Here is a 24,856-nt window from a genome sequence, read left to right as displayed (position 1 = left end):
GTGAAAAGGTCTCTGGATCCAGTATCTCTTTTCTTAGTACAGGCTGAATTAGTACTGAGGATCCTTTAGTGATGCATGGAGTTCTTTGAGAAGAGTTTTGCTGCTCTTTGATGGAACTTTGTTATCCACTTGCGAATGTTCTTTAGCGGTCACATCCCCTTACTAGAGGAGCCAAAGCTTCTCTATAATAAGCAGCTAAGGAACCTCAATTTAGTTTGTCAGTGGCCATTAACGGCTTTAGGCCATACCATAACTTGCCCTACCAAAAAAAGGAGAAACTACTAGCTGAATAAAAGTGCAAGATCCATCAAAAGGCATATCCATAATGAAAGCCTGCACGTCTCCGGAAAAGCCTGTGGGTTGCATCCACACATGGTGATGGGGCATGACTGTAGTGCCAACCACCCACCCCAAGCAATCATTAGTGTTCGAGCCAGCCTGTGTCACATATTCTGGCTATTTTGAATGGTTTGAGCCAAGGAGGTCCTTAATGCCTCCGAGACCGCTGACATTATCTCACTGGTCATGCCCACGTGGGCATGCATATACCAGCCTAATAGACAGGCTACATTGACTGACTTCAGGGCTAGGCTGGCTGAAGAGAACATTAATTTCCTGGATGCCTCATTCCTTTTTGACTCGTTGTCTGGAGGGTTCACAGGGACAGCTTTAGGATGCACTTTGCTGGTGGAAGCCTGGCCCACCAAACTCTCAAGTTTAGGGTGCAGTGTAAGAACAATTTGGTTGCCGGGCACCAGTGTGTGGTGTCTGACCATCTACTTGTTCACCAGTGGACAAAATCAAGGCTTAGACCAAGTGTCCATAATGGTTTCAGGTTGGGCTTCATTGAGTGGAATTTAGGGCCCAGAGTCTGGCCCAGGGTGCAAAACCTCATTGAGGACATTTGTCATGACTTCAAGAGAAGCCAGTTGTAGGTTCAGAACTTCAGCTGCTCTTCTAATTATGGCAGCAAAGGAAGCACTCTCTTCCATCTAGGAGTTCAAGGGGCTAAATCAGCCCTGTATCCAGAGAGGTATGAAGCCCACTGGTCTGCTATAAGTTTGTGTATAAACTTCCATCATCAAAATGTAAGGTTAAATCATCCCCATTGTCAAATCCAGCTGGTGGCAAACTCTGATCAAAATCAGAGCCAAAAAGCCTCTGGGGAAGGCTCTGCACTTACCAAAGGACCTGGAAAGAAATCAAGCAAGAAACTTAACGTTGGTGTGCAGGAGTGGCATTTACTTGCAGCTGTAACTTCCAGGACAGAATGAGGCCAACACTGAGCCAAATGGGGCCATCTCGGGGCCCCCACGGGAGCACTGCTGTAAAAATATCTGCATCCAGTGTGAAGCCTGGTGAATATTCTAAAGCTGAGAAATTTGCAGTTATAGGAAGTATCCACCAGAAAGAACCTTACAAAAGAAAAGTGTTTTTTTATTTGTGGCTGCTTTGAAAAAGCTACATCAGGGATTTCTGGGTTCCATGATTATAGCAGTCCATTAGCCACTTCTGGGCCCCATACTGACCAGCTCCTGGCTGTGTCAGAGATTCTTTTGATGGACTGACTGCAAATTCAATCCTTTCCAGTGCAGTATACTGCAAGAGTCTAGGGCAGAGACCAAAGGCATATGAAGGGAACCTATCTCTAAAAAAAAATCTTCTGAGCTGGAATTTGTTTCAGTGTAATAAGGAATCACTAGCACAGAGAAATTGATCTCTTCATTGTTATGCAACCAGAGGTTTTTAGAAAAAAAGAAAGCTCTATCAGATTATGCCCTCACTTGCTTTGCTTCTCTGGTGATGGCAGTTTGGGAGTTACAAATGCAGGGACATCACTGAGTTTGTATTTCCAAATAGGAAATGTTTTTAAAAGCAACCTGTGCCTAATGAAAAGACCTATACGGTGTTTAAAAGAAAAAAAACATCTGTTTGAGAAGACATTGTGGGTAAGCAGAAACTGGTTTTTCTGGACCTCTGCCTGCTTTCACTTAGGCTGCGGGTATGTTTCCCAAAAGACAAGTTGTTCCACAGGGACAGCTTCCTCTTTGTGAATCAGAGACCTCCCACTTTGGGTTGTTGGTATCTAATCAGTGTTTTGGGATCACTGTTGCAGTCACAAACCATTGATAAATTCTGTTCAGAATCACAAATAGCAGCAGGATAACTCTTTACCACCCACTTCTATTTGTGATTAGGATAGAGTTGCAAAAGCTTTTTTAAGAGTTAAAAAGACTTTTACAACTCGTAAAATAACTTTTGTAAATAGTAAAAGCATATTTAGCCTCATTAAACCCTGTGATTTTGTGAATCACAGGCTTTGGGACCACAAAATACCTTTGCACATAAGTCCCTAAGGCAAAAAGAGAATATATATAATTTTTTTATTTAAGTGTGGCACCCAGGGGTTGATGAGCAGCCTGTACTCACATTAGAGCCATAATCCTACCCACTCTCTGCACTATTTGAGAAACTAGGTGTATTTCTCAGATATTGTGTGCATTCAGAAAACTAAATAGTAATATTCTTGTGTTCCAAAACATAGATTTATGCAGTTGATTCCAATACACTATTAGCAAGTGCTGGTCAAATTTACAGAAAAGGTCAGCTTCAAGAAGATATTTTAGATGCAGTTTATGTGTAGCTAATATAACCTGTACAGACAGGTTGTCAGAACCCCTTTCAGACGGCCTCGGGGAACACAGGGGCGTTTATGGCTAAACGCAGTGAGAGAGACCTTTTACTCTTGCTGTCCCGTAGCCTGACCTACAATTTATCCCACTCAACTGGGCCATCTACCCCTTCTGCTCTTGATTCTAAGTAGTACCAGTGGTCTAGCAGTCAAGGCTCCATTAGAGGGAATGTGGATACGGGTCAGTGAACATAGCTCACAATGCAAACAGTATGAGCAATAAGTCACTGTCCAGCCAAATACTTGTTTTTATGAGATAAAGCAATTGTTCATCTCTAACTCTACACAAACAAAGAAATGTGTCATTAAGATGCAATAGCACAATCCCCCATGAGGTAAGGACTCTAGGAGTTGTCAGGCGAATCCCTGTCCCACTTTCCTTCATGTAACGTTCAGAGTTATTCCCGCTTCACTGTAGCTGCAACAGGGAATGCGAAGTTAAAAACAATGGGATTTAGATTTCCTCAGACTGGATATCAGTCACAGTTGTAACGGAGTAACCCCTTTGCCGAGTTCTAAATCAGTCCCTTGGACAAAAGTGTCTGTGGTGATGGAGCACCATTAGCAGAGAGTTCTCCCAGTGCCCAACTTGCCCAGTTCATGTCTTGCCTGCTCTTGCAGTACAGAAGAGTTAAACAATGCATCAGGCGCCTTCAAATGCACACCTGTGAGTCTTGCTCAGTTTAGAGAGATTGGGTTGCACCCAGCTGCGCAGGCTCTCTCACCCAGATGTTGGAGCAGCAGTAAGTTTACTCTGCTCAATGGGGTGGGAGGGGTGGGCAGTTAATCCTTTCATTCTTTCTTCAGCTCTCGACTGGAGCCAATGAGGTTGCACTGTCCACAGCGTCTCGGGGCAGTCCTCAGTGGTGAGTTGGGGGCAGTTCCCTTGCAGTGTAGTTCTAACTATGGATTGTAGCCTCAGTCTCTCCTTCGGGTGGCAGCCTGAATCCTTTGGCAACATTAGTACCGGCAGCCCCTGCTGGCATATGGGGTTGCCACAGTGCAGGTTTATCTGGGCGCAAACTCTCCCAGCACACTTGCCCCAAACCCAGACAGCCACAAGTCTTGGCCTTCCTTGAAGCAGTAACTTTACTGGTGGCCGCCCTCTGGCTTACGGGGGTCACTGCAGCACAGCGGTATGGGCATAGCAATACCCGCTTAACGTATGATTCACTCTACGCCAGCCCTCTTCCAGCATACACGAGGTGCTGAAAGCTATCTTGCACATGGGTGATGACCCGATCATTTTCAACCAAAACCTTTCACCTCATACAGTAGGGCTTGTCCACTGGACCTTGCTCCCTCCAACCCTCTCCTCTTCCTCACAGGGCACACTAGTCTTGGCAAACAGGAAGGCACTCCAGGCTCCAGGGCAGGGGGGCTTTGTTTCCCTGGGTGATGTCCCATCACCCAGCAGAGAGACTAGCAGGCCTTGTATCACCCCCCAACCCGGCTCCCATCTTGCTTACAGGCAGAAGTCTTGCAGAGCTTTCCCTTATTACACTGCCAGTCTGGCTGCTTAGCAGATAACACATTTTTGGGAATGCAACCTCTCGGTTTATAGTCCTTTTCCAGACACCATATGTGATTCAGAGTCTGAAACTTTGAAATTTTATGTTGGGGTTCTGCTTTTTTTAATGGGCACTTCTACCTTTCATCTCCCTTTACAAACGATGCTAGTCACAGCGTGACTCGGAGCTGATTGTCCACTACACAATTTATGGGATTGACCAGAGTTCGCTAACCTGGATGTCAGCCACAGTGATATGTGCATCAACAGGTTAATCCCAATCCCCTATACCTACTCTTTATGATTCTCTTACCAGCCCCAACTCCCTTCCTGAGATGTTTCCAGGCCCCTTCCTTGTGATCCATCACTAAATGTAAGAACAGTCTTATCAAATGTAAAGGGATGTTCTCACTTTTCCATTCATTGTGCCCTCACCCATCTTACAGGAGTTCAGCAACACAAATCTGTCTTGGAGGATTCTTGTCCTCTTCATTTCTTTAAAGGCAGGCCTGGGCTTCCCAAAATGGAACCCGAGTTCCTCCATACAATAAACTATTGCAGGCTCACTCAGCACAGCACGCTAAGAGCACACTTCCAATCCAGCACTGCTCCTCCATGCATTGTATCCTTACACGTACACATGCATCCAGTAGGCAAACTCAATCTGCGCACGCTGTTCAGCACTGAAACTTTTCAAGCTTTAACCAGGGTGTCCTTTTTGCAAACACACACACTGCCAGCACACACACACTCACTTTATGTACGCTGCACAACACATCACCCTCCATATTGTACTCCATGCAAGCACATATACTCTCAGCACATACTTTATACACACATGCACTGCACAGCACTACATCTCTCATGTTATGTATTCCTCCTAGGGTACATACACCCAGTACATGTACTAACCACGCATGCTCCACACAGTACTGCTCTATTGCTGTAGTGTACCCTTCCCAGGCGCTCATACAACCAAAACAGTCACTACTCCTGCGCTTCGCAGTACTTTTATCTTACCTGATGTAGGCCAAGGGTCAGTTAAGCACACAACAGCAGAACCTCTAGAAGAGTGAGAGTGCCTGTAGGCCTTGTTCCAGTGACGCAAGGTAAAAAGGTCATGTTCACTTCTAAGGATCACTGCACAATATGCTACCACCACCGTATTCCTGTTGAAGATGGTAGCCTCCCACCACTGTGAGGGTAGCGCTATGGGCTCCTCTGCCAGTCCAACAAGACAGTAATTCTTGAGACAAGCCTGTGTCATGGCACACATGCATGATTCGTGTTCCCCTGTGACAACAAATTAGCATTAGGGATCAAGACAAAAGTACAGTTGGGCACTCAGGTTAGGGGTACACATCTTTACCATGCAGAGCACTTTTCCATTCCAGCAGAGGAATAACCTTCATTCCGCATGATATTGATAATACATATTGTCTCATAGAAATCCACCAGACTCTTCTCACAGACATAGATACCCTGATACCATAGATTGGAGCAGTAGATGGGTAATATTTTACAGGCAGCTAAGTGGTTCACTCTCTGCATGCACACTGTTGTGCCACATGACTGTACACTAGTTCCCAGCCCATGTTGACTATTATACTTTGGGGATTACATCAGTTGCTTAACTGTGGCAACTAAACGTCTTAAGAATGGGGTCCCAAAAATAGTGATTGATCTCCCATGAAATTTTGCTGTTTCCTGTATTGTTTTTTAATATTAAGTATTTTATTGACTTATAAAAACCAAAAAGAAAAAGCATCAACAGTTACTTTAAATTGTTGAGCTATGGAACCAATTATGCATTGATGAGTTTCAAATTACATCCAAAAGCTTGGTTCACATATATATTGGCATTTGATGGAGCAGTTGTTATTAATGGTAAATGTGCAATAGGACAATCACATCACTCTTGCAGATAGAGATACTGGGGTGAGCTGTCTGTAGAACAGAGATGTCAAGAGTAACTCCACCAGGGACCCTGAATCTTTTCACGTTTACTGAGTAAGCCTCTCCTTTGCTATAATCAGGCCTCAAGCAAGATCCTCTCAGCCATTCTACTATCTGCGGTGCAACAGTTTGATGCCTACATTGCTGATGGGATCATTGTAGAGCACATTTCTGACGCATATTGTAATACTGATTCCATTTCTAAATTATTTTTACCCAGACATTGGGCATATATGGACAAAGCTTTAGTGCTTTCTTAATCTATTCTTTATTTACTGGTAACATTTGACATGTTTTTTACAGTGGTAGTCTGTCTTTCTGACCTTTATTGTCTCTTGAAACTAGAGCTTTTGTAAGATTCTCTTTCCAAATACACATTTAACCTAATTTGCATCAGTTCATGCTATAACCTTTTAAATGTTTTATTTATTTTTAATTAGGTCGTACAGACATGAAAGTTAAGAATATCACTGATACAGAAACAAAGATATTGACAATACATGACCTAAAAAGTGGAACCCGTTATATGCTGGGCTTGCAAGCTTATACTGGAGGTGGAAAAAGCCCACTGACTTTATTGTTCGTGGACACACCAGACAATTGTAAGTAAGACACTGATATAGTGTAAGTTTCTAGCTGTTTCACTACAAGAGTTTTGTACCTAAAATCAAGATGCTAATTTCAGAACCACATTTACTTATAGTCCTGTATCTTTATGTGGCTAGAAACTGGCATATTTGATCATCAGCTAGGCAGATGGATAGTTGCGTGGATGAATGCAGGAAAGGATAGCCACTATCCTCCAAGCAGATAAGCAAATAGGTTTGCTCTGAATAGCTAAGAAGTACATAGTGAATTACTTTTATAGATCTTTAACTTGCTGTTTCATTATTTTTAATATATTGGACACTGTGGTTGGACAGAAGTCAACCTGAGTTTTACATAGAGAGTCTTGCTCTTTTTATTAGCTTTTTAGGTACCCACAACAACACTAGTTTACAAAGATTATAGAAATGGAGCAATGCTTTACTAAATAGGTCTACCTAATAATTTGACTCACAAAGACTGTTGTTATTATGTTGCTTTAGTTTCTGAAGTGATTGTTCATTAAGGATGTGCTTGAAAACGATTTGTACTTCATAGTTACGGCCAAGCAGCATTAAAAAAACCTGGTGTTACATATGTAGTTGATTGCATCTAGGACTAAGGTTGGACAAATTTCGAAATCCTGGTGACGCTATTAGAATTGTTCAGTCATTAGCAATCTTAAGATTGTTGATTTGGTTTTATTCATGAATCAGAGTTCTGTCAGTTTTCTTAGATGCACCAATACAGGTTTCCTTAATGTAGCACTACAGAAATGGCAATATTGTACCATAAATTCCAGCTCCAAATATAAAGTAGATGTTTTTTAAAGAGAAAAATTGAAACCTTTATTTAATTCAGTTCAGGGTACTTGATGCCTAAATATAGTTTAAGAAACTAAGGTTTAGTTATTAAAATCTTGTTCAGTGCTGTGGAAATAATAGCCTTTAAAACATTCAAAACGGCATTATTTATACAGTGCCCTCTAAATTGTTTGAATAAGTAGCAGCAGCATTCTTACTGCTGCTTATTTATATGTCCTTACTGAATACTCTTAAGACCTCCCAGTAATTACGCCCAATATGTAAATACAGTAGTATGGCATCAATGTATAGTTCCTCACAGACATACCAGTGCAATAATTTACCCTATGTTGTTATTTGTGTCTAGTCTCCTGTGGGCACTAAAACGGGGGATTACACTGATTTATTTTTTTATCAAGTAAAGGTGAACAACAAAACTCTCAATAATACTACTTTGATAGACTTAATTCATCACACAGGCATAAATATGTCTTCAACAGTTTGATTAATAGTACATTTATGTACATCTATAGAACAGTCAAAAACTGGTTATGTCAGAGTACCATAAATAGAATGGGAGGATGGAGATTAATGAACTAAACAGTGGAAGGCATATGATTTCAAAGATTTTTACAAGCTTTGGAAGTCCCTGACCTCTCTATAGGTTTGCATGTGGTAGTTCCCTTTCTTTGGACTTATGCTATTACTGGATCTTCGATATGCTACCTTCCTGATGACCTTGTCAGGTTGCCCTATTTAGTGTGGTAAAGGTTTTAGGCTGGGACATTTATAGAAATCGTACAGCGCAGGTAAGTTGAAGCCTTATTGTTAATCATTTTGTCGATTAGGGATACAGGTCTGACATATTTTTTCCAGTTACAGGAATTCAATGAACTTGAGTGGGATAAAATGATGGACAGAGTGTTTTAAGTAATTTCAGAAACTGGTAATTACTCTAGGCTAGGTTCCACCACTGTCTGCTATGGACAAGGACTAGCCACATGCAAGGAGTGTGAATGACAATTTAAACATTTGAATGTTAGGGGTTTGTAAGTCAAATTTAGAGGCAATTGCAGTAGCCATTATGCCATAGTTGGCTCTAAGCATGACTATTGTGGGCAAATGTTCCTCAAAGAGGAAGAGTGCATTTTGTCTTGATTAGGGGTATGTTTGATTGGGAAGGATGCTTATTGAGCTGGAAGAGTATAGATAGTGTGTTTTGATTTGAAACGTATGTGTTTAGTTTTATTCCCATTGCTTATTTTCCATCAGTTTCAAATTTCACTTCTCAACTAGGAGAATAATCTCACTGAGCTTCTTGGGATCTTGACAGTGGGGTGATGCGCTGTTTATTGCCGACATTGGACTGGAAGACCACTACTGCTTGCTGTAATACAACCAAAAGGGCCTTTATTTATACTTTACACTGTGAGATGAGAACACAAACAAATATTGAATAATGGTGTTGAGCTGTTCTGTCTCGTGGCAGAGGTACCTCTGCTGTTGCAAAGGAGTTGAACCATTGTTGACCTGTTTAATCCTATTTGGAGAATTAGACTGTCTAATTTATTTGTAAGCTGCTTTTATCTTGTTGACTCTAATGGTTCTGAAGAGCTCTGTACCTGAGGTGTTAGATAGTGTGTGGCAGTTTCTGCCTTCAGTGAGCACAAGAATAAACATGTGAAGGGAGACTTGAATTCTCCACTGCATTGGGTGCTTGTTGATTTAAGTGTCCGTCTATCCCTGTGATAGTCTCTGATATCAAATTCCATGTTAGCAATGCTCTAACAGCTCTTGCACAAGTGGAAAGTAAACTGGGTAACTGGGGTACACACTCTGTGGTTTCAATCAGTTAAGATAGTAATAATTTAATTAAACATTGATATCCTCATGTCCACAAGAGAAAGGGTTCTCAAATCATTTGATCCATTATCAACATCCATACAATAATCTAAGTATATAGCATTTACACATGTGAAGTGTTGCACCCCCTGCCTTTTCAGTCACTTTCAAAAATAATGCTCAATCGTCCCGGTCAACTTTATTTACACTATTTTATTAAACCACTTCCCATGTGCTCACTGTTACTTTAGTAATAGGGAGGTGGGTAGGGTCACACGCCCGAAGCTCACCCAATCGTCTTGTCAAGGTACCCACCTTTGTACACCCTACATGTTAGACAAGGGGTCTCTAGTTGGCAGTGTTTGCACCCAGTCCAAGTAGGGACCTTCACTTTAGTCAGAGTCTAGTTAGGGTAAGGCATCCACACAGCTAAGATAACCCCTGCTGACCCCCTTGGTAGCTTGGCTCAAGCAGTCAAGCTTATCTCAGAAACAAAAAATGCAACACACAAGCAAAGATACTCATTGTTAAAGATTAAGGGTAGATTTTTGCGAGTTGCAATTTGCGAATCACAGCGACTCGCAAATTGCAACTCGCAAAACGTAATGCAGAAAGGTGTCTCAGACACCTTCTGCGACTCGCTATGGGGTCGCAAAGACCCACCTCATGAATATTAATGAGGTGGGTCGCATTTTGCGACCCCATAGCGAGTCTAGGCACTCACAGGGATGGTGGCCTGCTGGAGACAGCAGACCACCATGTCCGTGACTGCTTTTTGAATAAAGCAGTTTTTTCTTTCTTTTTGCAGCCCGTTTATCTTAAAGGAAAACGAGCTGCAAAAAGAAAAAATTCTGAAACCATTTGGTTTCGTTTTTTTCAGAGTAGGTCCATACGACCACTGCCTACTCGGAATTTTTTTTTTTTATGGCATTCACAAAGGGGAAGGGGTCCCATGGGGACCCCTTCCCTTTTGCGAATGAGTTACCATCCACTTCAAGTGGATGGTAACTGCAAGTTGGTTTGCGACCGCATTCGCGGTCCCAAAGCAACTCTGCATGGCGATGCGGTCGCAAATAGGAAGGGAACACCCCTTCCTATTTGCGAGTCGCAGCCTCAAATTGCGAGTCGGTACCGACTCGCAATTTGCGGCTGTGCATCGCGTGAGGCCTTTTGTGCCTCGCAAACTGCGTTTTTCACAGTTTGCGAGGCGCAAAAGGCTTGCTACATCTGGCCCTAAATCTCAGTAAAGTGCTGAAACACAATAGCTTCAACTGGGGTTATCATGACCTCTTGATGGAGTGTTCTCAACCATCCAAGCCACTCGTGAGGGAGTGCGGGCAGGTCACGGAGTCGCACAGACCCCAGGCACAGTACCTTTGAAAATGAAGAGGAAACAAATACATTGCATGGCATCGGGAAAGTGAGGTGGCACTGAAGCTGCGTTGGTTCCTTACTGCTACTGGGGAAGTGAGGCATTGGTTCCTTACTGCTAGGCTCAGCTCCTCCTTCCACTCTAGCCCAGGAAGACCCATATGGATATGCAGGGCACATCTCAGCTCCCTTTGTGTGACTGTCTAGAGTGACTTCACAAACAGCTCAACTGTCTGTCATCCTGACCCAGACGTGTATTCTACAGCCAGGCAGAGGCACAGAAAATGTCCACTTTCTAAAAGTGCCATTTTCAAACTTATAATTTAAAAAACAAGTACACCAAAAGATATATTTTTAAATTGTGAGTTCAGAGACCCCAAACTCCACCTCTATCTGCTCCCAATGGGAAATTACACTTAACAGATATTTCAAGGCAATCCCCATGTTAACCTATGGGAGAGAGAGACCTTGCAATACTGAAACACAAATTTAGCAGTATTTCACTATCAGAACATATAAAACACACCAGTTCATGGCCTACCTTTTAAGCACACTCCACCCTGCCCATGGGGCTACCAACGGTCTACCTTAGGGGTGACTTACATGTAGTAAAAAGGAAGGTTTTGGCCTGGCAAGTGGGTACACTTGCCAGGTCAAATTGGCAGATCCAAACTGCCCACACGGACACTGCAGTGGCAGGTCTGAGACATGTTTACAGGGCTACTCATGTGGGTGGCAAAATCAGTGCTGCAGGCCTACTAGTAGCATTTGATTCACAGGCACTGGGCACCTACAGTGAACTTGCTAGAGTAAATCATATATGCCAATTATGGATAAACAAATTACCAATCCAATTTAGACAGAGAACACTGGTACTTCAGCACTGGTCAGCAGTGGTAAGGTGCCCAGAGTCCTAAAGCAAGCAAAAACAAAATTCAGCACAGGATCAAAACAGGAGGTCAGATGCAAAAAAACAGGGGGGACCCTACAGAAAGGGGCCATTTCCAACACTACCATTATCGATTACACATTTGCATCCTTTAATCTTGCTGGCCTTTCTTTCCAAATCGCAGAACGCTCAGAGAGCGACCATCTTCTACAAACTTTGGTCTTAGATATGGAAAGAGTGGTCACGCGAATGAACCCACCATGCTTGGCAAACAATATACTATAAACTACAAGAAATTGAGATGGTCGGAAACTTCTATAATGAAGATCACTGATACTGCAATGGCCATATTAGAAGGGTGTGAATGGTTAAACCTAGATTAGACAACAACAATGCACAGGTCTACAACTGATCTACTTGCAAGTAGCAACAGTGGCACAGAGGGTCCCAACCACAAAAAAAAGGGCACCTTTAGGAAACTGTTAAAAATCAAAAACAAGATCTCTAGCTTGCTGTTTGGTCATGAAGTTAAACTGGGCACTGAGAGTTGCTCGGAAGGTAAGTGACAAAACTTGAAGTAGCCTAGACATCTTGAGATCTTCAAAAAAAAGAATATAGCAAGTCTATCTGAGCTGACAAAAAAGAAATGGAGACCTGGGTAAAGTTGAGCAAGCAACATAGAACTAGAAACCTCTGGGCATCTGTGAACAATCTAAACCAACAACAGCGGGCTCTAAGTATTATTCCTATTAGGGAAGAGAGCTTGGCAGCCTTCTTCCAAAAACATTATTTGGCAGCAAAAAACTACCACGCTCTGGGATCCAAAGTCTACATTGCCCCCATCAGCGAGCTTAGTCCATCTTTGCAGAATGCCAGTATGGAAAGACTCGCCTACCCCGGAAATGGCACCTCATAAAGTTGCGACATCAGCTGAAGACTACTCTCCCACTATGGACTTGCAGCTGCCCCTGCCTCCTCAGAGAGCTCAAGTACCTCAAGGTACATCTATCTCAGGCACAGCCACTTACACTGCCCTCAGCTTAGCTGAAGACGGTCCTCTTGAACAAGAAATCGTAAGGGGAATTTAAACAGAAAGGATGGATGGCTCTCCCTGGCCCAGTGCAATACCCAGGGCAATTTACGGCTCTGATCCGCAGTAATGGGCCAGAAAGCTGGCACTTTTCTATTCCAACTCAATTTCCATTGGAAGCATACCCGAGTCGTTGCCGGGCTCAATCATCTCCCCAATTTATAAAGTGGGGTGGGGAGCACGACCTTACCAGAGGACTACCACCTTATTACACTACTAGACAATGAAGCAAAATATTTTAAGACTCTTGTATTAGAGGACTTGACTCCCTGAGCGGAATTAAAGAGGATAATACTGTAGGAGCTGACTCTGTATATCCTATACCAAAATGAGGTATACTGTGCACAGAGTCCAGGGGTTCCCCAGAAGCAAACCAGAGGCTGAAGTAGAATACTGTGGATGACCAATTCGGCTTATCAGAGGGTAGTGCAAAGCATTTGTTATACACACACAGTCTATAAATGAGGCACACACTCAATGACTAACTCCAGGCCAATTGTTTTTATATATCAAAAATATATTTTGTTACTTTATTACTAGGACCAGAAGAACTTTGTTGGTGGTAAGTACAGTTGTCAATAGGTAACAAGCATATTTATCAAATGTACTTTGTTTGGTTGTTGTAGATAAAGCAGTTTACAAATAAGTAACACTTCTATTTCAAAAGTTGACAGTGCAATTTTTCTTAGGAGTCATTAGAGTCCAGGGGTGGCGGTAGGGGGTAATTGTTAGCACAGAAAACTGGTAAGTACACGACTTACGATTCCAGTCTTCAGGGTTTAGGATGTCCACAGGTCAAAGTTCAAGTTGACCCCAACAGTGCACCACCAGCAACACTGGGTCGGCCGGATGCAGAGGTCAAAGTTGGCTTTGGGTTTACAATGGAATCCTATGGGGCCTGAGGGTGCCCAGTATAAAGCAGATTGCAGGTAAGTACCCAAAGTTCCAGGGCACATGCCTGGGGGGTTTAGGTCTGCACCTGGGGGCCATAGGATCACAATAAACATACACTCTCGGCGGCACAGGGGCTTCCAGGTGCAGGATGCAAACACAGAGTCGGGCACCCAACGCTGTTCAATGGGGGGGGACCCTTGGCGTCACAAAAGACACTACAGGCTGGGTCCAGGGGGTCCATTCCGGGAAACCAAATGCTGGATAAGCAGGAGAGGTGACCGCTGGACGTTTGCTGGACCATTAGTTGAATTCCCCAAGGCTAGGGGGCTGCAGGTGCAGGGGTCTCCTCGGTCTTTGGAAATCTTCATCTGATCCAGTCATGGTCAGGGGGTCCTCCGGATTCAGGCTGCAGGTGTCGTGTTGGCCAGGAGGGGTCAATCCAGGGTGGACTTGAGGTCGGAAGACCTTCTCTGGACCAGTGGCCACCTGGACTCGGGCCGTGGGCGTCAGGTGCAGAGTGGGCAGGGCTCACAGATCCGAGGCGGTTGTGGGGTCCTTTTTGGAGGTTTCTTCTTGACAGGGCCGCTGCCCTCTGGAGCTCTTGGTCCTCTGCTGAGCATGCAGTCCTCTGGGGTTTGAAGATGTTGCTGGTCCTGCAGTATCATCGCCTACTTGGAGCAGGGGTCTTTGAGGCTGCAGACAGGCTGGTAAGGCTAGGGCCAAGTCATTTTCCATCTGTAGTCTTCACTGCTGGGGTTGGCTTAGCAGTCCTTCTTCTTTCTTCTTCTTCTTGAGGTCACCAGGAATCTGGTGAGTACGGTTCAGGGGTGCCACTAAGTGCTAGATTTAGGGGCTTTACAGGGGTCAGAGGGCAGTAGCCAATGGCTACTGTCCCTTTGGGTGGCTACACTCTTCCTGTGCCCACACCCTTTCCTCTCCCTATTGGTCCTTTTCCTCCAAACCAAGATGGAGGATTTTGCAAGGAAAGGGTCACTTTAGCTCTGGACACTTCAGGGTGGTCCTAGCTGGAGTAGTCACTCCTCCTTGTTTTACCTAATTTTCTCACTGCCAAAAGTGGGGCCTGGTCCGGGGGCGGGCATCTCCACTAGCTGGAGTGCCCTTGTGCACTGCAACAGGAGGTCTGAGCCTTCACCATCAAATGTTACAGTTCCTGCAGGGGCACACAGAGCAGGCTTTGTTTCTGTCCGAAGAGAGCACAAAGGCTCTCACCCCATGAGGTCAGAAACGTGTCTGTTAGTGGCAGGCTGGCCCAGACTGGTTCAGCCCTGCACTAAAGGGGGCACTAAAATACAGGGGGCATCTCTAAGATGCCCTCTGTGTGCATTTTACAATAAATCCACATTTGCATCAGCGCAGGTGTATCGTGCTGAGAAGTTTGATACCACACTTCCCAGTCTTCAGCGAAGCCATCTTGGAGCTTTGGAGTTTCTAATGACAAACTCCCAGCCCATGTACTCAATATGGCCACACTGCTCTTACAAATGTCTAATAATGGATTAAGACACTGTAGGGGCATATTGCTCATGCAGTTATGCCCTCACGTGTGGTATGGTGCACCCTTCCTTAGGGCTGTAAGGCCTGCTAGAGGGGTGACTTACCTATGCCATAGGCAGTGGTTTGTGGGCATGGCACCGTGAGAGGGATGCCATGTTGACTTTACCTTTTTCTCCTCACCAACACACAACCTGCAATGGCAATTTGCATGTGTTTGGTGAGGGGTCCTTTAGGGTAGCACAACACATACTGCAGCCCTTAGGAACTCTCTCTCTGACCACAGGGCCATTTGTACCACTGGTACCTTTTACAGGAGGCTTATCTGTGTGCCGGAGGTGTGCCAATTGGGGAAACAATGGTACAGTTTTAGGGAAAGAACACAGGTGCTGGGGCCTGGATAGCAGGATATGATCACACACTTAGTCAAGTTAGCATGAGACATCAGGCAAAAAGTGGGGAGGTAATGCAAATAAGGGGCCAGTTTCCTACAAATACCACCAACTAAACTGACTTTAGAAGAGCCTTTGGTATGATTACAAACATTCTGGCCCTGTCAATCTTATTTGAACAAGTGGAAAAGCAGCATCACACAAAACATATCTCTGCTTCATCAGCTATAAGACGGCCTTCAACTGTAAACTGCACAAAGCGGGCATCATCCACCACTTTCAAGTTAGCTTTTCTTCTACTCCTGCCAGGCCTGATGATTGTGGACTACCAAGTGGGATGTTTACCATGATACACTTTGTAAATAATTAAGCTACAGATTATATTTTTTTCAGGAAATGAGAGGGCAATTAGATGATGGCAGCTGTTTAGATCAAATGGAATTACCTTTGTTTTGCGAGGTGGTGATTGCACTACCTTTCATAGCATCCGTGAATATTGCTTGGTTTATGGAAAAATTGCCAATTTCGTGCTAGCAGGAAGGCAAAATTTGGTGAATTCTTGACATTTTTTTTCTGTTCGATTTCTGGCTGTGTGCATAAATAGTTCAAGATAAGTTTTAAAACCTCAAAAAGGTTCTTAATCCAGTATCTTGCCGTGTCCGTTTGGGGTTTAAAAACTGTCACTTGAACATCACTAATTTCGATTTCACACATTGTGCTTTTCAATGTTGTACCACACTCAACCCTGTTATGTTTGATGTTCTGATTTGAGGGCCCCTAAGACTAATTAGCCGACTGCATTTTTCATCTTTTTTTTAGGGTAACTGAAATTATTTTGTTTTTACTACCTATCATTGGGTAGTGATAGTAGGTTCTAGGGCAGTGGATTTCAAACTTTTTAATGCCACGCCCCCACCCCGGTGGGAAAAAAAAAAATCAGCCCCCCCTCCTCAGAATTATTCACAATTATTCTATTAAGTTAGCAATGTTTAAATTTGTCGCCTATATATTTAAACATTGCAGTTGAGTTCTGTTACATTTTTAAAAAACAATAACTTTTTGTTCTGCTTAAAACAAAGCATTGTTATCTCCATAATGCTTCTTTTTGCCAAAGCTTGGCGCCCTCTCTGGGTTCACTTGAGGCTCCCCAGGTGGAAGACTCTGGTTCTAAGGCCTTTCACATGTGTAAGGCAGCATGGAGGATTACAGATTTGAGAATGGGAAAGTAGTATGAGGGACGATTGCAGAGGGATAAGAGTGAGGCAAGATGAACAGGGAGAGGGAGAGTGCGGAGCTTTAGGGACTCTTCAGGTGGATCCAGCAGCTGAGTGCTTACTCTGCATGGAGGTATTGCTTGAAGAGAAGAGTCTGTCTTTGTTCGGAAGTGCAGAATAGAAGGAGCCTCGTGATATGACCGGTTTGGAGTGCTATACCTAGTGCTTTAACCATGCTTCCTGGACAGATTTGATGAAAAGCATTATTTAAAATACAGAGCATCATTAGATATGCACTGACTGCTGTAATTTGAAAGTTCGTAATTATGAATAATTTGCTAATTATTGTAAATATGAATCTTTCTTGTTTATCAGTAGAATTCACTTAAAAAAACAAGGGTTACAGGAACATTATAGTTAGAGTTATCTCAGGTAACTATAGCTCGTGCCTTAAGGTAACTATAACTTGCGCCGTTGGTCATGGGCATAGTGGTAGCCGGCCCTGGGGGGTGTGGCGGTCCCTGGCCATTATTGGCTTCATGAGGGAGGCCTGGTGTCCCCCCTCCATTGTTGCATTTTCCATGGGGACGTGGTTATCCCCAGGGCCAGAGCCTGCATCCGATCCCTTTCCTTCTTTTATTGTAGCCCGGGGAGGTGGTGGTTCTCGGGGCTGCGGGTGGGCCGCACAGCCCCACATACAACTTAGTCATTGCCCTGGGGAGGTGGACAGGCAGCTCCTCTGCATTCAATTCAGTCTTTGCCCTGGGGAGGTGGCAGCCCCCGGGGCTGTAGAGATGGCGGTCCTAGGGCTTTAGTAAATACAGGAGGGGGACTCCATGTGCCACCCTCAGTATTTTTTTATGTGCCCCCGGGACAAGTAAGGGAGCCTGTGCTTTCTTTTTTTTTAGCTGGATACCTGCAACTCCTGGTGAATATTCTTTTTTAAAAAAATGCTTTTTTTGCTTTTTGGGGTGGAGGTGGTTGGGGAAGCGGAGGATCCCTCTGGGACCCAGCACCAGAGCTATAGGGTGAGGGTATCCCTACCCATACCACTATTCTTCTTTTCTTTTTTTTTTTTTAATCTTTTTTTCTGGGAATCGGCTTAAGCTGAATGCCAACATGGCTGCCATTACTTCCTTGTTGAAGTGTTGGCAGGCAATCAGATCGCAGCACAAGATTGGGAGGGTTCTCGTAGCCTTCGCATCCCTATATATACAAATTTGATTTCTCTTTAATTTCTCAAAACTACTGAACGGATTTATACCAGATAACAAAAGGGTCCTTTCTGGACCAACAGCTACCTTTTTGCCAAATTTAGTGTAATTCCGTCCACTGGTTCAAGCGCTATTCCTCTTCAAAATCCTGATGGAAAAATGCATGGGAAAAAAGCATTTTGGGACGGCCCCCTTTTTCTCGTCCCCCACTTGACAGATCACTCCGAAACTTTCCAGACAGACGCTGAAATGAGCGTCATATTTTGGGGGAAAATTTTCTGATGATTCATCAAACGGCACCAACATTTTTAGCAAAAACTAACGCTTTTTCTATAGAAACTAAGTCCTCACTATAACTAGCTAGTGGCAACCGCCACTAGGTAATACTCATGAAAAACTTTGTAACTCAAATATATAGTAATTTTGGTAAAATACTAGGAAATGGGGTCTAATGGCTTATTTATTCACCTTGAAACTGAAGGACTTCATTCTAGTTTCTAGGATTACAGTTTCTTTGACCTGGATTTTAAATGTGTGCAAAGTTCTTTGTACACCATCTAAAGGCTGAGGTCCTCCTTTTGCAATAAAAGTGGTTTCAGTGAAGCTCCCTTCTGCTCCTTGATGTTAGGTTTCTGTTACATCGCACATATCATTTTGGTTCCCCGATGTGCTAGAGAGGAACAACTTGTGTCAGCGAAAAACGTGTTTGTTTGGCATCCATGCTATAAAGAATTGTATAATATATCTTAGTACCAAACTATGGCAACTTTGATTTAAAAAAGAAAAACGTGACCTTTAAATTAGTATGATTTTAATTTGGTGCTTTTTGTTCTTTCCTAGTGGTGGGCCTAATCCTGGCTATTTTCATCCCAATTGCTGTTGCTTTGCTGTTTGGCGTTGTGACCAGTACAGTTTGCTACAGGAAAAGAGAATGGTAAAGCACAATTTAACATGTTTTGTGTTCCTTGTCTTAGGTTTTCATTTTTTCATTTTTTCATTTTTTCTTTGACAGATTATTTGAGTTTAGAAAAGTATTCCTTGTCATTATAGTTACTTTTTGCAGTGAAATGCCAGTGGCAAAGAGAAAATTAGACAGGATAGCTTACTTGAACTGCCTTTGGCAACAATAGTGCAGTCTTTACTACTTGCTTATTAGTAAGTTCAGTGAGCCTTTGTCATCTCGTACTTCCAGAATATGTGGTGAGATATAAACTGTTTATCAAGTATGAAGTTCCTAATTACATTTTTCTTTCGTTGTTCTGTTTATTTATTGCAAATACAGTGAGTAGTTTATTTTGTTATTTTTGGTGTATAGTGAAAATGTTCTTTGAACAATGTTCTGGTGCATTGTTGTATCAAGGAAAAGTGCACAGTGGTTGAAAGGGTACAACTGCTGGCTTACCCACCAATACCAAAAAATGCCTGCACAGTGGAGGAGCGGATACCCTTGTTGACCAACCCACTAGATATGTTTTCCTATGGAGGCTCTTTGTTTAGTTGACAAGCACTAAACAGTAGTTACCTCCAAATGTTCTGATGATGAAGGAAGATGTCACTGTCTGCGGTGCTATTGATGTGCAACCTGTGCAGGTGTGTAAGTTACAGATGTCATCCACAAAGCATTACTATGGAAGGATCGAAAATATGGAAGTATGACGCCTTGCAGAATACCAACATTGGACATCTAAGCAACAGATATTCAATCAAAACAATGGTAGTTCTGTTAGCACACTTCACAGTTACAGCCATTTTTATATTTATTGGTCTGAATTTCAGTACCTGATTAGTCCAATCAGTAGTATTTCAAACTGAAAAGTAGCCAAAGCAAAAACACAGGGTATGGAAGCAAACAAAGGGTGGTAGAAGGGGGTGCGTTGTAGATTGTACTCTGCCTGGGACCCGTCCAGGAAGCAGGGGGGGATTCAATTTCCAGCCGGCCCTGTACTTGGACGAGTGGCTTAGCACTTTATAGTGCATTCTTGTGTCCTGCAGTGCAGGTTGGGCCTGGGCAACCAGCCGGTCCATCTGCATTCGACAGATGCCAGGTAGTCGCCCCTCTTTCACCTGCAACAGAAGCTTTTTTATGGTTATGTGAAAACAAGAACACTTTTACTTTCACTGCTACTTCCAGTACTACTGCCACAGGTTTCACTTTGGTTTGTTTTTTTAGTCCACAGAGCAGGGGGTGTGAGTAGGGAAAATCGAGCTGGTCGAAAGGAGACTTTCACTTGACAGTGATGCTCTCTTGTGTTCAAAGCAGTGCTTAATTTGTGCTTGTTGTTTCCGGTGCTGAGCACCAGCACTTATTTTTGAGGGCCGGGGCTTATTCTTCTGCCTCAAGCATTTGCTGCGAGCAAAAGACACATATGGGAAAGACGGAGGTTGGAAAACAAAAAAGTGTCACAAAGGGAGAAAGTAGAAAGCTGCAAAAGTGAGCTGAAGGGGCAAGCAGTGGCTTTACATGGATTGAAGAGGCCCGAGATGGCTTCAGGATTACGCAGTGTTCCGTGTTCACACATTTAATTGCAGCAGCCACGAGTTTCAAGGGAGGGCTTTGGGCGCTGGCACCTTTTTATTGACAAATTAAGCACTGGTTCAAAGATCTTTGTCCCTACACCTGTTAATGTTCTTGCATGTGACACACCCCTTGAATCATTGGACATTTTCAGCCCTGTACAAAAAAAGAAGTTATTAGTGAGTCAATTTACAAACTGAAAAAGGAGAGCGGAAAGAATCCAAGATTACTTGAAAAGGTAATTTGTATGTCCGATCTAACTGTATCAACTTGTATTGAGCCCCCCCTTACCTGAATTTGTCGTTGAGACCTGAAATTTTAGTCAAGGGGCAACCCAAGTCCATCTATGAAAAGGTGGAACGTATTCCGGAAATGCTTAGCCAAGGTGTGCCTGTCAATGCTAGAAATCCTCCCTGGACTCAACCATTCCTCTGGTTCTGGCTTTTAGCAGGCCCTGGGTCTGCAGCTGGTCGAACTGTCTAGGCCCTGTTTTATATCCAGAAGGAGGCATGGTGAAAGCCACAGGGACTTCTAGATCCATCAACACAGAGCTAAGTGTGGCAGTGGTGTTGGTTTGCAGAATCTAGGGAGGTTGCTGGTATTCAGTGGGATATGATTCCACAGTCCACTTTGAACCTCTCTCTAGAGGCCTGCCCATGTGTCTTAATCCTTGTAAACATTCCTGTACTAAGAGCAGTCTTAGATGAAGATGCTTCACAATTATGGAACAAAGTTTTACGGTGAATTTATAATCTAGGATTTAACGCTTATAAGTCTTAATCAAATTTTGACTGTGAGGAGAGTCTTGTGTATTGGGCCTTCCCCGAAATTATTTCAAGGTCACTGCATAATCATAAATTTAGAAAGACTATTCTTATTAGGAGAGCTAGCTACTTGTATCAATGTGATGAGCGCAGTTGTATTAGAGCCTTGCCACTTGTTTTCTTTTCTATAGGCCATCATTATTTTGTACTATGTCTCACTCTGATTCAGTTCCCAACACACTCCCAATTGAGTGTAGTAATCCTATACCACTTTATAACAAATTCTTCACTATGCAGAGCTTTGATCACCTGGATTGACAGCAACACACTCTGTTTGGTGCCTATTGTGATTCCTCCTCAACTTTGTGTACTTTGTCCAAACGTCACTGCACTGTTTCTCCATCAGTGCTTTCTGTTTTTACATGAAGTATAGTTAGCTAGAACATTGTGGGCTGGCCTAAAAAAATAGTGCTAAAGTTCGCACGTCTTTTATTCATACACAAATGGTTTGCCTTTAGGTTGTACCTTATTCTTATCTTTTTTGGAAGAGGGTGTTTGTCCACCATAGACAATTTATTTTATTAAGTAGTCTTTTCAGTCACCTATATTCCAGCAAAATCATTAATATGAATATTAGAGACCATAATCCATTAACTACCAAGCTGGTAGCTCCCACACCTGTGTCTCCTAACATTTCTAAGATACATTCTACTATGAGAGCCCATAATAGCAGCTTGTATGGAATTTACTGAGTCCTGGTGTTTTTTTTGGAGCCTCTTATTAAGTCTAGTCTATGTCCCTTCCTTATTGGTCTCTCAGGCGAGGTGCTGCAATTAAGTATTTTAACTATACCCCTTTAAATCCAGAAAGCCATCCACTCCAAGGTGGTTTCATGTAACTTACTCAGCAGCAAATAGGCATCTGAGAAGTGCCTTGTCCGCTAAACCTTTGTCCACCAGCCTAGTAGCCACCCATTACAAAGAATATAAGTGCTCCCTAATGGATAGGCGTAAGGAGATGATTAAGCATATCAAATGCCAAGGTTTGACCACAGCATCCAAATTAAAAAAACACCAAGGTAATTTGGTATACCCTTAACTCGATTGTTTCTAACATAAGACACTCACTGCTTGTGAGCGCCCATATACCAGCAGAGGAGTGGGTTTTTACACTTTTGTTGCTCCAGTGAGAATTTACCTTAAAAAACAAAAGACAAGAGGTGTCTGGCAAAACAGGAAGGTTTGTTTAATTAAACATTACAGTCGGGAGAGCAGTTTCAAAACCGAGGTCTGAGGACTGTCTCTCGTTGTACATCGAACTGAAGCAAGTTTTTATACATTTCTCTGAGTGCAATAAAACCATAAAAGGTATTCTTTGGAAAAGAAATTTGAAAAGTTGTCAAGGAGTCAAAAACACACTTCCAGCTAGTGGACACAGGTGGGCCCAACCTTGCATGTACACAATGTGGACCAGCAAGAATGTGTCTAGATGTCCGGCCTGAGGGGTGCATCATCACTGCATGTGCTGTGTGTGCTATGTCCGGATTAGTAAAGTGTACCTAACTACATGTGATATCTAATTTTATAGTGCTTTTGGGAATGCACGCATCCCTCTGGTCAAACTCTGGGAACCATTATGGTGTTGCTGCCCATCTATGGGATCCTATCTATTTTTTCCCTTTTTGTACATTTGGCTGCCAGCTGTTACCCCATCTATGACCTGTCAGATATTAACCCTCAGGCCTGGGTCTCAGAGCAGCCTGACCACGTGGCTAAGTGCTGGGGTTGATGGAGAGTTCACAATGGGGGAATCTAATAATGGTGATGAGACTACATTCGTTAATGAAATATCACTTTGCACATCGACATCTTTTAACCCAATATTAACACTTTTCTAGTATCTATTCCTTACCGATTAGTGACCATGGGTGATCACACTTCTGCTTTAAACTTGAAGTGTATCTCCAGCCACTAGTTGATGCCTTGCATGAATAGCCATCCAACAAGGCCCTCGGACCTAGTGGCATTGCTAAAGACTTATTTAAATATAGTGTCGCCCTGTGGGCTCCTTTGCTCACCAGTGTCTTTAACAAGCTAAATGTGAACAATTTGCCTTGCTCTTGGTTCAATTCCGTCATTGCCTCTTTTTTTTTTTTTTTAAGAGGAATCCTGCCGATCCACATTACTATTGGCCAGTATCCCTAAAAACTCCACTGTTAAGGTATATGGTAGAGTCATTTTTAATCGAGTTAAGTCATGGGTTACTGAGCATAGGGTTCTGAGTATCTGTCAACCTGGGCTTAATGTGAGTCTTGGTACAATGGAGGAGTGCTTAAATCTTCATTTTATCATTGGTAACTATATCCTGACCTATCATTGGCCACTGTACCTTGCTTTAATGGATCTCTCCAGTGCCTTTGGCAGGGTTAACAGATCTAAAATGTGGCCAATGCTCTTGGGCATGGACTGGACCCTAAATTAGTTTGTTTTCTCTCTATTGTGCTTCATAACCTATCTGCCAGGTTTGGGTTTGGCACTAATGGCGAGTGTACTGATTCATTTAGCTAAGAGAGTGGAGTTGCCAGGGTTGTATCCTAGCCCCTCTTCTTTTCATTTTGTTTATAAATAAACTGATCACTGTACTGGTAGAGCTATCACAGGATGTGCCTAAGATTAGATACATAGCCATCCCAGCACTCCTGTATGCTGACAATGCAGATTCTTTGTACACACTTCTAACAGTTTAAACAAGCATTTGCAGTGCAATGGGTCTCGCGTTTGCTCGAGTTAGAATAATTAGCGCTGTAAATTCCTTACTGGACTTTTCTTGCCCATAAATTGATAAATGTAAAGTAAAACAGTTGACATAAACAAGCCGATTCAAAGCGCCACGGTTCGCTCTCAGTCAAACATATCGGTCACCAATACAATTATCCATGTAACATGGTTGATGGCCAAGGCAGTAACAAAACTGTCCCAAGGAGGGACAAACATAAAGTGTTTACCAATGATAACAAAGGATTTTTAAAAGGCAAGCCCTCGAACGAGTGAAAGTGATGGGCATGAGGTGGGCATGGTTAAAAGCCTACATAGATACCAACATGTGGAAAAAGCAGCGCTTGTGCGCTGCTATGCTCGATCTAAAAACTTGATGGGAGACTTTTGAAAGCTTTACGACCGACCTAGACTTGGATATTATTTTTTCCAGGACTCAGCTAATTTTCTGGAGGAAAAAGTCATGAGTATGCATACCATTACTGTCAACAAGAACAGACTCACATAGGTCGATAGCTTCCCATACTTCTTTCTGTGACATTTCAGTCTACCGAGTGCTGGCACAGTAGCACGACTGGAGACTAGAATGGCCCCAAGCTGTTGGTGCACTTTCTAATCTGATTCCTGCTCTAGGAGGCACAGCCCTAGTGTCTTTTCTCAATATTTATAAAACCCGGTATGTTCCAGCTGCTATATATGGTGACAGGATTTGGGAGTACACTAATGTTTCTTCATTACAAACTGAAGAAAAACGACTTTGTCCGCTCTTACTTTCACTACCCCCCAGTAGTTCCCATTACATTTGTCATGAAGAGTTTGGACTCTTACATCAAGGATAT

General features: G+C 43.1%; 1 protein-coding gene across 12 annotated transcripts in view; it reads left to right on the top strand.

The window, feature by feature from the left end:
• The window catches only part of LIFR (LIF receptor subunit alpha), a 478,307-nt gene that overhangs the window by 433,212 nt on the left and 20,239 nt on the right, over nucleotides 1–24,856 (top strand). For all 12 annotated transcript variants that reach the window (XM_069221314.1, XM_069221272.1, XM_069221277.1 and 9 more), the window contains 2 exons: nucleotides 6,599–6,760; nucleotides 18,805–18,898. In XM_069221314.1, the coding sequence (XP_069077415.1) occupies nucleotides 6,599–6,760; nucleotides 18,805–18,898 (256 nt within the window). The remainder of the gene's footprint in view (nucleotides 1–6,598; nucleotides 6,761–18,804; nucleotides 18,899–24,856) is intronic.

Source organism: Pleurodeles waltl, chromosome 1_1 (genome assembly GCF_031143425.1).
Source record: "Pleurodeles waltl isolate 20211129_DDA chromosome 1_1, aPleWal1.hap1.20221129, whole genome shotgun sequence".
In the NCBI taxonomy this organism is placed as follows: Eukaryota; Metazoa; Chordata; class Amphibia; order Caudata; family Salamandridae; genus Pleurodeles; species Pleurodeles waltl.
The sequence above is the reverse complement of the archived record's forward strand: the minus strand, read 5'-3'. Positions and strand labels throughout refer to the sequence as shown.